Consider the following 17,149-nt stretch of genomic DNA (forward strand, 5'->3'; position numbering starts at 1 on the left):
TTTTAATAATTTTTTCGGATTTTTTTGAAGCTTTTTTCTGACCAATTCACCTGATTCCCGATCTAGATCGCCGATTCGTCAATCCGAATCTGTTTTTTGAAAGCCCCATCCGGATCACCGATCCGGTTTTTAAACCATTGGTTAAAGTGATTTGACCGATTCTTTTATTTAAACCGGCAGCCCGCCGATCCCACGCCATATTCGGGGTGGCAGATCCGGGTCATCAATTTTTTAAACCTCGCGGCTTGCGCCGTACCAAGGTTAGATAAATCGTTTTCGTCGTTTCGCTCATGTTAAAACGAGTAGCCGTTTGGCTGTGGCCTTTGTATTCAAATTCATAGCGAGTGTTTGCTCTTTATTCTTGGACTCTTTCCTGTGTCGTTTGTCTCTGTCGTTCTTCAACTCTCCATGGAGCAATGCCCATATGTCTCTCTCTCCTCTCGTTTAAGTAACAAAGGTTCTTCCATGGCCACTTCCATTGTCTCTCTTCATCCACCCTCCACTCTCTGCTCCCACTTTCCCTCTCTATTTCCAGAAAACCCTAGAATTCTCCTCTATGGAAGCCGTTCCTGCGTTTCTCTCGCTCCAATCGACAGAACCCCTAATATTCCCTTCCACGGATGCAATCAACACATTTCTCTCAATTTGATCAACTACAACCCTGTAATTTCCCTCCATCAGTGCAGTCACTGCATTTCTCTAAAAAGCACATGCCATGAAATCAATCACTTCCTTTTTCTCACTCTGATAAAAAATCCATGTAATTCCCTACCATGAAAGCAATAAAATGGCCATTCACCCATTCTGAAGAAATCACTGTATATAAGATAAACCAATACCCAGGAGTTATTCTCCATGAAAGCAATCGCTGCATTTCTCTTACTCTGATCAATCAAAAACCCTAGAATTCTCCTCCATGGAAGCAAGCAATGCTGCTCTACTCTTCTTCATCATCATCTGTTTTCCATTTGCGTCTTCCCTCTTGGGAACAAACCTTTTGTCCTGCAATATCTCCATGATAACTTCTTGCTCTGCTTGTCTCTATTTTGTCCCTGAGCCATCTCAAAATTTTCAGCAAGTTGCTGATTTGTTTGGAACAACCTCTGATATGATCACTGAAGCAATTGACAATTTCTTGGTCACAGTAAATTGTAGTTGTGATCCTAGTTTAGGTCAGTTTCTGGCTCACATAAATTACAAGGTGAAGCAAGGGGACACAACCGATAACATTTCAATGAAATTTCAGAATTTTGCAGTGGATTTGCCCAAAAAGAAAATTTTTCCTGGTCAAATTATCAGGGTTGGTCTCGTTTGTGGTTGCGTTCAGAGAGTGCAAGTTGTGACTTATAGAGTGGTGATGGGGGATACTCTTTATATTATTGGGATGCGATTCAATGCTGATTTGAACCAGACTTCAGCATTAAATCAAATTGATGATCCATCGAAAATACACACTGGTGAGGTCATATTCGTCCCTGCGAAAGGTGAGACTGTGAGAAAAACTGGTTTGAGAAAGATCTCTCTTTCTCTCCCCCTCTCTTTCTCTCTTATTTAAGATCATCTATTATGGGTTTAATTCTGAATATTGTCCAATAAATTCAAAAAGAAAATCTTAGTATTGACTAAACAATATTGACTTGTTTAATAGGAAATGATGTTTTCCATTCTTCTGCCATATTCTCGAATTCTTCTTGGTTTATTTCTTAAGTTTTTTAATTCTTTCTCTTATGTAATGCTATGTAATGCAAATATAACAATTTAAAATGTAACTAGTGCTTTCATCTTTTGGCAATATAATCAATCCTTGACTTGATCCCTTGGCACTTTAGAGTTTAGAGTACTTTCACTAAGGAAAAAAGGATAATTCCTTTTCAAAGGACACATGGTTTTTTTATCTTTCCTCAATTCTATTATTAGTTCGTGGCATTCGTCAACCTAGTGAGTAGAGGATATTATTACTTTTTTTTGTATAAAGATAGAAAAAATGCTTCATCTAGAATTCTTTTCTCACGTTCATAAACCATGATAGCTTTAAAACACAAGAAAGAAAGTCCTTCCACGCAGTCAGCATCCATGCTTCATCCATATACAAATCATATAGACAAAAGGTTATGAAAATGAAATGGGAATTATATCTTGTTTCAGGTACCTTACTGCTCATCTTGGTACATGCACCATAACTTTCCAAATTTTAACAACAGATGGCTGTAGTTAACCATTCATAAGTTAAGTACAGGAACAATGAAAATCAGTCATTCGTCTCAGTGCTACATGTACCAAACTGAGAGTATGATAAATATGGCATGGTATACAAACCCAAATAAAAACTAGTCTGCCAAATGAATCTTAAGTCAATTATTACAATCTTTTAATGGTCATCACCATCATTGTCCTCAAGCACTCGTTGCACCCTTATGTTCCTTCTTTCCTCGTCCTTCTTGTTTAGTTTATTCAGTCCTACTGATCAAATTCCTCTCCCTACTAGCACCCCACCGTCCTTCTTGACTTGGTCATTTTGTTAATAACGATACATTGCTGAGATAATGAGTTTCGTGGTCAATACTGGCTTTTGGTTTTGTTGCCTATTCATAATGAGTTTTGTGGTCAATGCTGGCTTCTGGTTTTGTTGCCTATTCAATCAGAGGATCTGAATGTAGTTACAATATCAGGACTCGAAACTTTTGAGTTGAAAAATAAATGGTCAAGCAAACAAATGAGCTTTTAAAATATTATACCTCACCTTTTTAATAGGATTAAATTGTAGTGAATGAAACAAGATATTTTAGAGGTTTAAATTGTAGTGCATGAAACTAGATAATTTAGTCAAATATATTCTAGTGGGTTTCTCTTGTTTTGTATGGGGGAATTTAACTTCGAATGCATGCTGATTTCATTGGTGATCAGTGGGGTTGTAATTCCTCCCAAGAAGTATATCTGCAATGAGATGCAACATTCGGAAGTGATGAGAAATCAAGACCTCAATGCAATTTCAATTAAATTTAACAATAACTGAATCAACATTTTATATCAAGAAGGAATAACTTTTTAATCTGAAATTTTTATAATTCAATAAAAAAATTGTATGAAATACAACTAAAACCGAAAAACATTATCATGTTGCCACAAGGATGCCAAAGCACGGCTTGCTGCACATACTTCGGATATTGCAGATTGATAAAGTGTTGGACTGATGGGCTAGATTCAAGCTTTCTAATGGTATTTGTTGTTATGTTCATGAACTCCCTATTTTCAGACTAGTTTGGGTTGAAAACGAAATAGGGTTAAGAATCATCCTTCTAAGTTTGGGGAGATATGGACTACAAGATCCACCTTGAGAAATTATTAATATTAACTAACATCAAAAGATTCTATACTCCTGCGGGAGCATACTGACATTACTCCCTCGGATAACTCCCAATCTAGTAGTATTTTTTGGACCTCAAATTTTGGAGATTTAACTTTTTCAAATTAGAATAAACTCAAACAGAAAAAATGGAAAAAAGAAGATTGAAATCTTGAAAATTCACCCTGTATGTTCTTGAAAAAACATCCCAAGATTGAATAGAATCTGTCTAAGTTTTTAAAAGTGATATTTAAGTGGCGAAGAACTCAGAATTCACTTCTTCTTCTTCCTTGTTTTTTTTTTTTTTTCTTTCCATATTCATCAGGTGAATATTTTGTGGATCCCAAAATTTCAAATCAGAAAATTATCCGAAGCATCTCTTTTGTCTGAGGGAGTAAGTGTACACTATGCTCCCTGGAGAGCGCGTTAGACACTCTCTTAGCCGATAAGTCAAGTAAGAGGACTTGATTGTCTTCTATGTTTTCCTTTATTGCTAGTTTGGCTTATTCATAGCCTCTTAAAGAATCAGATAATTTTCCCCATTGGTTCTATATAACATAGTAATTCCCTTGGTCTTCTCCATTTTTTCTATCACTCTTGGAAATTATTTTGGTTAGTCAAATCTTCTAATATTTGATCTGTGCAACAAATATTTCATGGTCAGTACAACCACAATTCTTTTGGCATTATTGGGATGGAAACATCTGACCTCACACCACCCAATGTGGATATGGTATTGTTTTGATCCATAGGGAAACCTCTTTGAGTTATGGAAATACATATTTCACCATGGTGGAGGAAGATGGGAACATGAAACGCTCATCTTCCATTCGTTTAACCTCCTTTTTTATTTCACTGAGGAAAAACTTGCCTCCACTCTTGCAACATAATTATGAGTGAATTGGCATTAGGAGCTTTGCCTGGACTACATTCAGAGTTCATTCTTGCCCTTGGATGTAACTGTTTGTAATCCCTGACTAGTAAAAGTGACAAAGAAATCTCTGCCTTGGGTATAAAACTATTTATTTTCTACTGCGTCTTCCACATTTATAAGCAGTTCTATACATTTTGTTCCATCAGATAATTGGTGGATCCCTATGACTACTTGATTACTTGTGGATGGAGACACCATTAGCTAGCAAGTTATGTGAAATCCATATTTTCATCACTCCACTGTATTACTTTCAGCTTCTGAAATGAACTGATTTATATGTTGAGGAAGTAAATATTCTTGAGATCGTAGCCATGTTTCCTTGCTAGAGAACTGCTCCAATGAGCCCATCTGACTTGGATGAAGACAAAACTTTTGGGACGGGTTGGTAACTCAGAATCAGTGAAAATCTGATTTCACTCATGCCATTGGTTGTGTTCGTTCTCATCCCTTGATTGGTTAAAACGACAAATATTAATATGTTGAGATTTGAATCTTTTCATGTTCCTCTTCCTTTTCTATGCATGACACAGGGCTTTGATAGAAGTGGATCAGTTACACATAATAACAGATCGCAGGTCACAACCAGCACTTATGGAGTCAAGGCCAAAAGTCATTTATCTTGAAGTGACCTTAACAAGTGCCGTGCCCTATGGTTCTTTTTGTACTCTGCAAACTCTTGGGGTATATATCAATGAAATAGGACCATCTTACATATTTGTAATTCATGATAAAACAAAGGGAAATAAATTTGTGGGTGTTACTGCAATCAATTTTAAACTAGATATTTTACAGCTAAGGAATTATTGTGGATCTTTTGAGCTTTATATGTCCTTGCACATATTTATGATAATAATTGTCTTCCACTCTCATTACTGGAGCTCAAATTGTTCATTATTTGTCTATAGTTCTTCATTTCTATTGCTTTATTTTCTTACTTTAATAGACTTTATTAGGTATTGGGTCATGATGTATTCATATGCTGACTTTTGTTTTGTTATTATTACATGTAAACATGGTCATCGAAGACCTTCAACACCTTGTTTCGATTGATAGTGGAGGTATACATCAACCATTTCTTTTTTATCATCTTCATTTGAGGATTTGTAATATGTATATAACCATTCTAGAAACTATATATGGTAAGGCATTTGTTGTGAAGATGAACTGGACATTTCATCCCTTGTGTTTTGTCTTCATGTTCTGTTTTATATTCATTGTGTCCCATATATAAGCAATTTAAGTTGGATGTTGCGCTTAATCTTACATCAAAGAACTTGTTTTATGCCCCCTTCTGCTCTTCATATAAGGGTGTTTTGTCTCTTGTTTATTTGTTCAAGTCTACTGATATTTGGCTATTTCGAGCTCCTGGTAGCCTGTCTGGAGTGAAATGGACCTTTATTGTATAACAGTCATGATAACCTTTTCTTCTTTCATGTCCATCTTAATTGAAAAGCGTATGTGCTCCCATGGGAGGAAAATATACATTTTCTCCCTCAGAAAATCCGTAGCTAGGAGCCCTTTTAGCATCCCAAACTTTGAGGTTGTGCTCTACTCAACCTAATAAAAATTTAGTACTGATCGGCCTGAAAGACAATTCTGCACTCGTATTGCTCTCTTATTTTCCAATTTGCACACTGTCAGATCTATTCGGCATCCAAAATCAATTATTTTTTTTTTTTTTTTTTTTTTCTGTTTTTCTTTAAATACTCTTAGATCAAGAAAGCCTCCTAAGTAAAGTCATTTTCCCAAGGGAGTGGATGGATTTTATGTTCCTGCCATATTATATATGCGCTCATGTTAATTTTAAGAACAATCTATAATATCTTCACCATTTTCTAATTATGTGCTTTTTTTTATATCACCTTTTATATTTTCTTTTTCTTCTGTATTGTCTGCATTTTCTTTCATCCATGTCTTAATTTCAATAGTGATCTACGATGTCTCCAAAATTTTCTAATTATATAGGTTCCTTATATTTCTACATGTTTTCTAGTTAAGAATTCTCAATAACTGAGGGCGAATATAGATGGACTGAGAAGGTTCTTTCCTGTTTCCTTTGATTCATGAACCAAGGGGAAAATATTTTTCACTTTTTGATCTTAGTCGCATTTTGCAGTGTTTTGCTTTGTTTTTCAAATAAAAAGGGTCCAGAAATGGACTGACTAAATGTCTTGCAAAGTTCTCCATAACTAGCATATTTAGGTTGTGTTTGGATGTACTCATTATCACTGATAATCACTGTTTCAGTAAAACTAATCTTGATACTGAATTATCTGTTTGGCAGTTTCTATTGTAGAGTTATCTAAGACATACCTTACAAGTAGTTTAACATATAAGTTGGTCTTTTTGAAAAGCTGTTTTCACTTTATTTAAAGTAATTTGCTGAAAATCACATGTTTTTAGCTAGAAATAGTTGAAAATTGCTAAACATTTTAAATCATCAATCAATATTATAATAATAAAAGATACATACCAAATAACTAATAAAATAATATTATCTAGAGTATGTTAATTTCATATATGACATTCTATTCCAGGTAAAATTAATTGTCATCCAAAGAGGACCTAAAACTGATGCTTTTAGTCATGTTCAGTAGCCTGCCCTAAAGACACTATTGATTTTACTCATTAGGTTGAAATTTCATGAGTTTATCTGCTTTACTATGTTCATCTCTGGTTGTTCTGGTGAGTATTCTTAGTAAACATTGGTGAGCAATAGTCTTGTTTGTTTTGTATATCCTGAAATTGTTCTGAACTACGAGGATTCATTTCTTGCAGTGCAATGTGATGGACAATTGATAGTTTTACCTGAATCCCCTCTCCATATGATTTATTTTGTCTTTGAAAGTTGTAGCTCGACAGCTTGGAGCTTTCATCTTCCGCCATTATACCATGTACACACCACTGTTAAAATGTAGTTGTAGGTCAAACTATCATGTTTCCACTCAGTTGTGTTTCACATTTTTGGATAGATATATGCTCGTATGAGAGATTTCTCATTCTTTGCTTTTCCAATCACTCATTTGTGGTTTGGTTGGTGACGTTCATGAATTCCACGAACTGATAGAATATGGGATATGCTTTATCTTTGATCTCACTGTACTTTTTTCTAAATCTGTGATTTTCCTTCTTCCATCAGACCCAATTGATAGGAAAGGGTCTAACTTTCAACATCTGCGCAGACTGGTAACTTGGATAGTTGCTGCTGTGATTGTTCTCACTGCAATAGCAGCAATTATCTTTTTATGGTTCATATTGAGGGGCAAGGGGAAATCAGTTGCTTCAATTTATGGCATTAAATGGTTATCTTGTTGCTTGCCTCGTTTCTACCATTCTACAGCACTTAAAACTTCAACTCATCATCATACTTCATTCAGAGGTTTGTAGTATTCATGCTTTTTCTTTTTTAATACTAAAAAGAGAAAATCAAGTTATTGTGTTTCTTTGCTCGTTTGGAATGAATTCATTATGTCTCTCTCTACAGATTCTGAAGTGCTGGCTGTTAAATCATCAAGTTCTGAGAAGGTTGTGGTATTTACACATTATGAAATTTGTGAAGCAACTGCAAATTTCAACGCATCAAAGAAACTAGGGCAAGGATCTTGTGGTGCTGTTTACCATGGAAGACTAAGAGGAAGAGTGCGTGAATTGTCTCCCAATGTTGCTGCTTTTTTCTGTCCTCTTACTTGTGGGTGTAGTTTGCATGAGGTGTCAACCTTAAACAGTCCAAGTGAGATGCACCTCCAAATTTTATCAAAAGATGTAACTTTAGCGTCAAAATTTCAGCAATGACCTAAAGATCTATTTCACATCTAATTATGAAATTTATAATTCAAAGCAAACACTTAAAAATATTGAAAATGAATAGTCCAGATAATGCATTACAAGACGACCCATTTTTAGGACTGGAAATTCTTTTTTTTTCCATATCCATACATCTCGAGATCGACATGATCAATGGGAGGGTTTTTGGGCATCAAAATAACTTTTTTCAATGGATTTTTGAGGCATGTCTTCTTCACAGTACAATGTTGATGCCTTATATTAAACATATTTCTTGATTTATTTATGCATTGATTTCTTTCTTCTGACACAATAGGAGGTAGCAATCAAGCAAATGAAGAACACAAAGTCCAGGGAGTTCTTAGCGGAGCTTAATATCCTCTGTAAAGTTAATCATTCAAACTTGGTAATATATCTATGCTTCTTTTTCTACGTGTAAAAAGTTTCTCTTTGATGGTTTTTGAGCTTTTTCTTTGATGTGCTCTATGCTTGTTACATGTGTGTGTGTATACAGAAATACCTCCTTTAAAAACAAATATCCTCCCAAATAGTGATTTAAAAATCGGCGAGTCGCAATGGACTCGCACGAATCGACACGGGAATCGGTTACCCCGTGCTGGTTCTTGTGTAAAACCAGGAACCGCCCGGTTCTAGAACAGAACCAGCAGTGAACCGCTTGAAATGACGTCATACAGCGGTGAAAATCGCCCGTATGACATCACAGAGCGAGTCAACACGTGGCTAAAACACCAATAGCGTCGGTTATCTTAGTTCACACATGGCAAAACCACGTGTACCCCACCGGTCTTATGTGAATGACATCCCCAAGCATACGTATGCAGGTGTTTGAATACTTACGCAACTATTTATATCAATCAATCTAACTCTCGCTGTTAGATGTGGGATAATTCCCACGGTGCATTAAATAAAGATGAAAGTTGGATAAGTTTCATTAATGTGGATAGTAGATACACTTGAGCTGATGTGGCTTAGCGGCTATCACTTCTACGGGGGAGCCTTGACTTCACAGGTTCGATTCCCATGGATGCTTGACTTATTTTATTTTATTTGTTGTCAACAAAAATAACCAGAAAATAATTTTTTTAAAATAAATTTATTCCATTTGAAATCTCTCTCTTTCTATTAACAATCTCTTTTAATAAATTTATTTTAGAAATCTAAAAAATTAAAATTTTGAAAAATTAAAGTGTTCTTTCAAAAATTGATATATGCATTCTAATAATTTCTATATTGATAACCAAATTTTTTATTTTATTTATTAATTTTTGCATTATAAATCATGCAATTTATTATCTTTTTTACAGCTCTCAATAATATATTTTAAATTACATGATATTACAAAATATTTTGGATTTGTTATTATTTGAATAACAAAATAATTATAAAATGTAAACAAACAATTTTAATTTCAGTATATAACATTATAGTTAGTTAGGTTGTAATAATTTTGGTTTATAGTTAGTTTGTAATAATTTCGGTTTTTTTAAAGGATTAGGGCTTTCCGCCATTTCAAGATTTTGGTGGCCGTTTTTCATCGATTAAGTCTACTCTTTATTGTAGTCCATGTATGATTATATATTTTATCCATGATAATTATATGATTTTCCTTATCTGTGATGTAAATTTAATGGTTAACATAAGTTTATACAGGAAAAGAACATCTCAATATTCACAAATTAATGAAAAATATGAAAGTTAACAATGCAGTACCCTCATTTCTTATTGGATTCCTAAAAGATAATATTTATAAATAATTTTAATAATTTTTTTGGAGTTTTTCAAAGCTTAATCCGACCGAGTCGGTCGATTCCCGATCCGGATCGTCGATTCACAGATCTAGATGGGTTTTTGAAGTGCTGGATCCGGGGTACCGATCTGTTTTTTAAACCATTGCTCTCAAATATGATGCAATTCCATTCCACCTCTTTGGTTCCCATAAACAAAACTGGTAACCTCTCAAATTTCATAGCCAATGCAAAATTTGCAAAAAAAAAGCAATGTAAAATAGGTTTCCAAAGGAAAATTTATATTGTACCATATAATTTTGAGAGAATATATGTATTTAACATAGAAGGAAACAACAAATATGCCTAAAAATTTCTAAGCTCGCCGTGATAGAGTTTAATTAAAGGAGAAGGTTGCTGAGATTGTTATTCTTCAAACACTTGGGAAACTGTATGCCTTCATTCTAATTTTAAAATAAAATAGCATCTTCATACACCATCTTAATATAGCTAAACAAAGGTGTCCTTATTTTAATTTTCTAAAGGCTTTAGTTTTCCAATTTTCTCCAAAGATATTAGCTCTATAAAACCAATAAACAAGGATATAGGTCCTGAGAGATATCACTGTAGCTCTGTGTGTGTGTGTGTGTGTGCATGCGCATATTACATGTGTGTATGTGCCTAGTCCTCCCCTTGACGTGGAACTGGGGAGAGCAAGCTCTATGCCAAGTTGCATGGTGAGGGATACTTAAGTTACAATTGTTCTGTTATTACTTTTTCTATTCCTGGAAAGCAAGATGAGGGATTTCCTCAGCAAATTTAGATGGCCGTTAGGCAGTGACAGCTGTTTGTAGTTTGTAGAGTTCATTTTTGGAGAAAAGTTGGCAACTTAAATCCTCCATTCTGGTTTTTCTTTTCTTGTGATAAAATGACATGAGACCTTTCCTAGCAGCTCTTGCTTCAAAGTGGACAGGATTGTATGTTTAAACATATTTCGACAAGTGTGTGCTTGGGTATGTAGCATGGCATGAATTAATATGTACATGAGGGCGCGGGCACACACACCACTGGTTTGTTTCCTTTGAAACTTATATCTGAACCATGTTGAGAGTTTGTTCGTCTCCATTTTTTTCCCTGTTATTTCACATTAAAATAATTAGTTTACTCATATTTCATTAACGTTTGAATGTTTTGAATTTGTATAGATTGAACTTACAGGATATGCTGCTGGGGGAGAGTCTTTATTTCTTGTTTATGAATTTGCTCAAAATGGTACACTCAGTGATCACTTGCATGGAATACATAGAAAAGGTGAGATTATTACATAAATTGAATAGATATTGCATTCCAGGTTCCTAAAAGTTTTGCATTTGGTGCATTTGTAATCTTTTTGGGTGTTCTTCACTTTTCTGGTTCTATTAAAGTTTGTTATTCTCGCTGCATTGATCTATATTGTTACATTTCTTTTATCGGATATGACCTTATATGGCAGGTTTTAAACCTCTTTCGTGGACCATGAGAGTCCAAATTGCTCTTGATGCAGCAAAAGGCCTTGACTACATTCATGAGAACACAAAACCTTATTTTGTTCACAGGGATGTGAAGACAAGCAATATTCTTCTGGATTCTTGTTTTAGAGCAAAGGTAAATTTCTGAGCGGTACTTGATGGAACTTTCTATGAAGTGACTATCATTTAAGAAAGTTTCGCTTGGATTGATAGTCAGTTCATATTTTCTAGTATACATATGTGAATAGCATTGAATAATTGGACATATTTGGTTCTGCTGAAAGTGCATGACGCCACATCTAGATTCTATGACAATAAAACTAGAGTAGCAGTGATAAAGCTTGGGCTATCTACTTTGATGACAAAAATGCTCGCTTGGAAATTTTTCTTCTACTCAAAGAAAGTTGTCATGAACATCTCCATCCACATTGGTTTTTCTATTATCTGTGAGGGATTTTCCTCATTTGACATATTAGAAGTACAACAGTATTTTGTGATGATCATGTCAGTTGACTATTCCAGAATGGCTTGTGTCTCCACTCATGAAATGCAGCCTATATGTTTCTATTAAGACTAAATTTCACTAAATATATAGTTTTTTATATAACAAACATATTGACTTTCTTCATTATATATGCTTCTGTGACTTTTACAGTTGATGGAGATTCTCTCTGATGTGCAAAGTTGTGATTGTAGATTTCAGATTTTGGACTGGTAAAATTGCTGGAGCATTCTCCAGAAATTGGCACTGCAACATCAAAAATAGTTGGGACATTTGGATACCTTCCACCTGAGTAAGATGAAAATCCTCATAAGAAAGAATACGTCATATTTATTATTGTGTGCTGCTTCTTGGATGTCCAATAAAAATGATGTCCTATCATTTTCCTTGATGATTCATGTATGATTCAAATGTGCCAGTTTTTTCCTTTAAGTGATGATGGCGTGCCTTTTTTATTATGTCAAGAAATATTCATTTTATTAATGCACAGATATGTTCGAGATGGATGTGTGACACCAAAAAATGATGTCTATGCATATGGTGTTGTACTTATGGAACTGATTACTGGCAAACCAGCACTCTCTAGAAGCTCTAGTGATGGTAATGCTGAAAATATTGAACACCGGTCCCTTGTCTCCTTTGTGAGTATGAAATGTTCTTTGGCTATTGTACCTTGTCTGTTTATTGTTCCCCATTTACTGTTCATTGATTAATTCAATGACAGATCACGATTTCTACAATCAGAAGACAAAATATCTCAATTCATTACTGATGACCCCAAATAGATAATTTATACTGTCGAAAAGAAATGTTACAGATCATAGGTTAGCTGTAGATTACTGATTTTGATCTAGTAATGAGTGGTTTGATAAGTTCATCGAACGTTTACGATATATATCTGATTTATTCAGATGCTATCAACCTTAGATGCCAGTGATGACCCTGGAGCACTTCTGGCTCAGTTTGTGGACCCGAACCTTACCTACTATCAGCAGGATTCCCTCATCCAGGTACTTAACATTCATCGTAATATACAAACTTTTTTTTTTTCATTGGACCATCTTGTTCAATGAAATTGAAAGCGATGGAGAGAGAATGGGGCCTCCCATTGGGATCGTGTTTTGATGGATCCGACACTCTCACCTTCCTTCATTTTGTAGGATGGTGATGATGCGAAGTGGGTTGTATACTTTCCTAAGCTTTTATTTTTACTTTTTTTGTATTTCAAGAATTTCACTATACATGCTACTACCCACAAGATCAAAATAAAAAATTTGACCTTGGTACCTTCTAAAAATGGATGATCTAGATGATTCCAATGGGCATCAGATCAAAATAAAAAATTTGACCTTGGTACCTTCTAAAAATGGATGATCTAGATGATTCCAATGGGCATCAGTCCTTGTGCAGCACTCTATGTTTTACAATTTTTTATGGATTTCTAAACATAGTGTAGCTTACATGGATAGCCTGGATAGAAAACTTATGAAAGAAAATCAAATTCTGTTTAGCTAATCATATGACAACCTTGGTTGGCTCGCCAATCCGTGCTTAAAAAGTTTCGCCGATTCGAACAGAATTATTTGATTTAAATTTAGTGGGAGGGTTTAGCAACTTAAAAATGGGGGCCTGACTGATACTCTTGACTTATAATTTACTATATAATTTAGTACTTTATGTTTTCACTCATGCAATCACTCAATTTATATGCCTGTGATGTACTAGAGTCATGCTTCCAATAAGAAAATGTACTAAAGTCATGCTTTGATAAGGTATATAAATCGTCATCATCATCATTATCATTTTAGGCTTTTCCACTTAATTGGGGTAAGCTACATGAATCCTGGTTCTCCATTCTGCTCTATTAAATGCTATATCCTCAGTGAGGCCATAAGTCCCTGTATCTTTTCGGAATACTTCCAACCACATCCTTTTGGGCTTATCCGTTGCCCTTTTCAGTCATTGCACTTGAAGTAACTCGCACCTGCTAACAGGTGCTGTACTTGGTCGGCGCCATACATGACCAGCCCACCTAAATCTACTCTTCTCAATTGAGTATATAAATATACTCAATTTATTATCTTTCCTTTTTTCTTCGATTTTTATGGTACTTATTCCACAAACAATTTATTATCTTTCCGTTTCTCTTCTATGTTGCTAGTACTTATTCCACAAAAAATAAATAATTCATCACCATAGCCTTTTCCCAATTAATTGCTACACGAATTCTGATCCGCCATTCTGCTCTATTAAAGGCTATACCCCCAGTGAGGCCATAAGTCACTATATCTATAAAAAATAAATAATTAAAGAAATAAATAAATTGAAAAGGTTCCTACCATTTTTTGCTGACTAGCAACTTGAGTGTTGGAGACAAAAATTTGCTTTCTATAGAATGAACTTTGGACCAACTTTGACTTTTAGAACATATTTGCGAATTTAGTTGCAAAGTTCATTTAGTTGCAAAGTTCCATGCCATTTTAAGTGATTTTCAAATAACGGAAATATCTTTGCGTGTTGGAAAAAAAACAGATGGCTCTTTTAGCAAAGGCTTGTGTTGATGAAGATCGGTATCGGCGCCCAGATATGCATGGCATTATCCTTCGTCTATCTGACATCCTCGCTTGTTCCTTGGAGTGGGAAGCAGCCACAGAGCAGCATTCAATTCAGGATCTCTACCCCTTAACGTCTTCATTTTCATATTCAAAATAGTTGATAATAAGCCCAGTGTCATCTTTTTGTTTTGTGGGGAAATCAAGGATAAACCTGCTGAGAAAATATAAAGCTTGCCCTTTATTATATATATCTTTGTTGGATGAGGCACACTAGGTATCCCAAGCTCAAATCGGAGGAAACTCAGAAGTCATAACATCTTCATACCTCTTCAAGGCAGTGATCTATCTTTATGGTTGTGTTTAAAAGGAAACAATGTAATTTAAGATACTAGTGTAGCATATAATAGCAATTGGGAGTTAGGAATCCATGCTGAAACTTGTGTGACAAAGAAGTTGTAATACCAATATATGATTTCGATCACGTCTGATAAGAATAATCATTTTCAGTGGAGGGCTACAGGTAGATGGCTGGTGCTCACATGTACTGTGCTTCTCGTTATTGACAGCCTGTATATTGATTTATCTAGATTTATTTCTTGTATCTATGAAGTTATTGTTTCCTCCAATGATACTAAAGTTATTCATTTAGTATGTATATTTCCTACCATACCTATACTTTTGGTTAAGTCCCACTTGAGACCTTGGACTCATAACCTAGTTGATAATGTTTCTATGGATTCTGCAATGGCTCTAATTGCTCTGTTTTTCCATTTGCTGTGTTTCTTTCTGTTCAACTTCATTGATTTATGCATTTAGCATCATTTCCTTGAATCATTTCCTTGAATTCAAGACAGCTTTAAAATGGCTTATGTTTGCTGGACGCAATTGAAAGTCTTATTTTATTTGTGACTTTTGTTCCTAATCAAGGCCAGCAATTTGCTAAGAGAAGAAAGCCAGCAAGATGTGCCATTTTGGAAAATGTCCCTCCCCTATTTAGGTTAGAGATGTAACCTCAATTTACCTTAGTTCAGGAGGGAAAGGATGGATCATTTTGAAAAGGAAAACTATTTTATAAACCTGTGGCTTTATGTAGCTGCACCTCAAGTCTTGCAAGAAAATAACAGTTCTGGCACCGGGAAACTCGCAATCAATCATCAATCTTCACCTTGACGATCATGAATTGAGGGGAAAAAAGAAGGATTTCAAACATTGAAAAGGTTGATCCTTGCAACACTTATTCTGGACTGTTCATTTTGCCTCTTCAACGATCGATTAGACTTGTGCAATATTTGGAGCTTCAAATTTCATTGTTAGGAGTGGAGACGGATTTGTAGGCCATCACAAACGTCTTGGCACTGAATGTGGTTTATCTAGGGGTCTTGAAGTGGGGCCATAACAGATTTTGTAGAGTACTAGCCTTACAAAAATCTCATCCTTTTGGAAAAGCTGGTATTAGCTATCTGGTCTTTTTATCCTTATTATGTAGTGGTCATCTCTAGAAAACAACGAATGCGCCAGCCTAGTGGTTTTCCCATCTGTTAGTGATTCCCTCACGACAAAATCATGAACAGAACTTTTCTTTCTCTCGCATTTGAGTGTTTTATGCATTTTTTTTTCACCTTAAGATCTTATTTTAAGAATCTAATTGTGCATATTTAGTACGAGACATTCATGATTGTATACCGTATAATTTTGGTTGCCCCATGTGCAAGTTCGAGGCATTCATGATTGTATACCGTATAATTTTGGCCGTCCCATATGCAAGTGCGAGGCATTATGCAAATTTGTTTTCTTGTTAAGTTCATGTGCAATATGGCAGTCTGCTTTAGCTTGATTTTGAAAGTTTTAGAGGCCAGATTTCCTTTAGAAGAAAGTATTTGATGCATCAGATGATGCATGTGTCCCATGAGCCTCAACCGTCCATCCTTCAGATGGACTGCTAGAAAGGTGACCCACTAATGCTAAAAAACATTTTATAATACTACACAAAAATTTCAACTTTTATTTAGTTTTTCATATTCGTGATCCCCATGATAGAGATTATGGATCCTTAAATATTTGGATCCAAGGGAGGATGCACATGAATAGATGAGTTGGCCAACTCATCAGAATCAGACCCTTCCTTAATATGATGGCTTAGGATTGTCTTGAATTAGCATTTGGAGAAAAATTGAAGGTATATTCAAGAACAGGTTTAGTAGATTGCAGGTTTTGGTCATAGGCTCGTACTAAATGATGAATTTTATCAATCTAATGTAAATAAGCCAAAAGAAAGAGAGTAAACAAAAATATGAGCTTCATAATCAGACGCAAGGAAATTTATCGTGCAAGTCCTTTGTAAGTTCAACATCCATACACGTGTGCCCCAAGACATTTGTGTTTTTACTTGTTGAGTTTGAAAAACGGACGCGGGTAGCTTGTGGCCAAGGAAAATATTGAGATTAGCTCACTAGCTCATATGAACATATGAGCTCAATGGTTCAGGTTGAAGCTGGGTCGATTTGACGGTCACAACATCATTTTGTATTTGAATTTTAATCTTGAAAATTTAAGCGTGTATCGTTAAAAAATAGAAGAATCTAATAAAAATATCAAAAAAATAATTTGTAAGAAATAAATTAACCAGAATACCCTTGAAATGTTTCGGGGGTATTTTGATCAATTTATTTTTTTATGAATTATTTTTTAAATATTTTTGTTAGGTGTGCCTTGATGAGAAGAATGGACTTATATAATTTCAAGTTATTGAGATTTGTATAAAAAAATTTAAAATTCAAAC

The 17,149-nt window shown here is 34.9% G+C and overlaps 1 protein-coding gene across 11 annotated transcripts; it reads left to right on the forward strand.

Moving 5' to 3' along the window:
• The first annotated feature begins 324 nt into the window (after positions 1-324).
• On the forward strand, positions 325-15,124 carry LOC18428411 (lysM domain receptor-like kinase 3). Of its 11 annotated transcripts, none has more exons than XM_088866516.1 (13): positions 1,395-1,484; positions 4,587-4,658; positions 4,808-4,958; positions 5,303-5,335; positions 7,417-7,656; positions 7,762-7,916; positions 8,377-8,466; positions 11,011-11,116; positions 11,298-11,449; positions 12,010-12,107; positions 12,306-12,456; positions 12,727-12,825; positions 14,348-15,124. In XM_088866516.1, exons 7-13 carry the CDS (start codon positions 8,395-8,397, stop codon positions 14,525-14,527), a joined length of 858 nt encoding a protein of 285 aa, XP_088722642.1. In that variant the 5' UTR covers positions 1,395-1,484; positions 4,587-4,658; positions 4,808-4,958; positions 5,303-5,335; positions 7,417-7,656; positions 7,762-7,916; positions 8,377-8,394; the 3' UTR covers positions 14,528-15,124. The 11 variants fall into 11 exon arrangements, 8 of the variants coding, with proteins under 8 accessions (XP_020519412.1, XP_088722640.1, XP_088722642.1 ...); XM_088866519.1 differs by having other exon boundaries at positions 4,604-4,658; positions 7,460-7,656; XR_016055397.1 differs by lacking the exons at positions 4,587-4,658; positions 4,808-4,958 and adding an exon at positions 12,540-12,555 and having other exon boundaries at positions 326-1,484; positions 12,723-12,825.
• Positions 15,125-17,149: the final 2,025 nt, after the last annotated feature.

Source organism: Amborella trichopoda, chromosome 5 (assembly GCF_054954075.1).
Source record: "Amborella trichopoda isolate Santa Cruz 75 chromosome 5, AtrichopodaSantaCruz75HAP2 v2.0, whole genome shotgun sequence".
Classification (NCBI taxonomy): domain Eukaryota; kingdom Viridiplantae; phylum Streptophyta; class Magnoliopsida; order Amborellales; family Amborellaceae; genus Amborella; species Amborella trichopoda.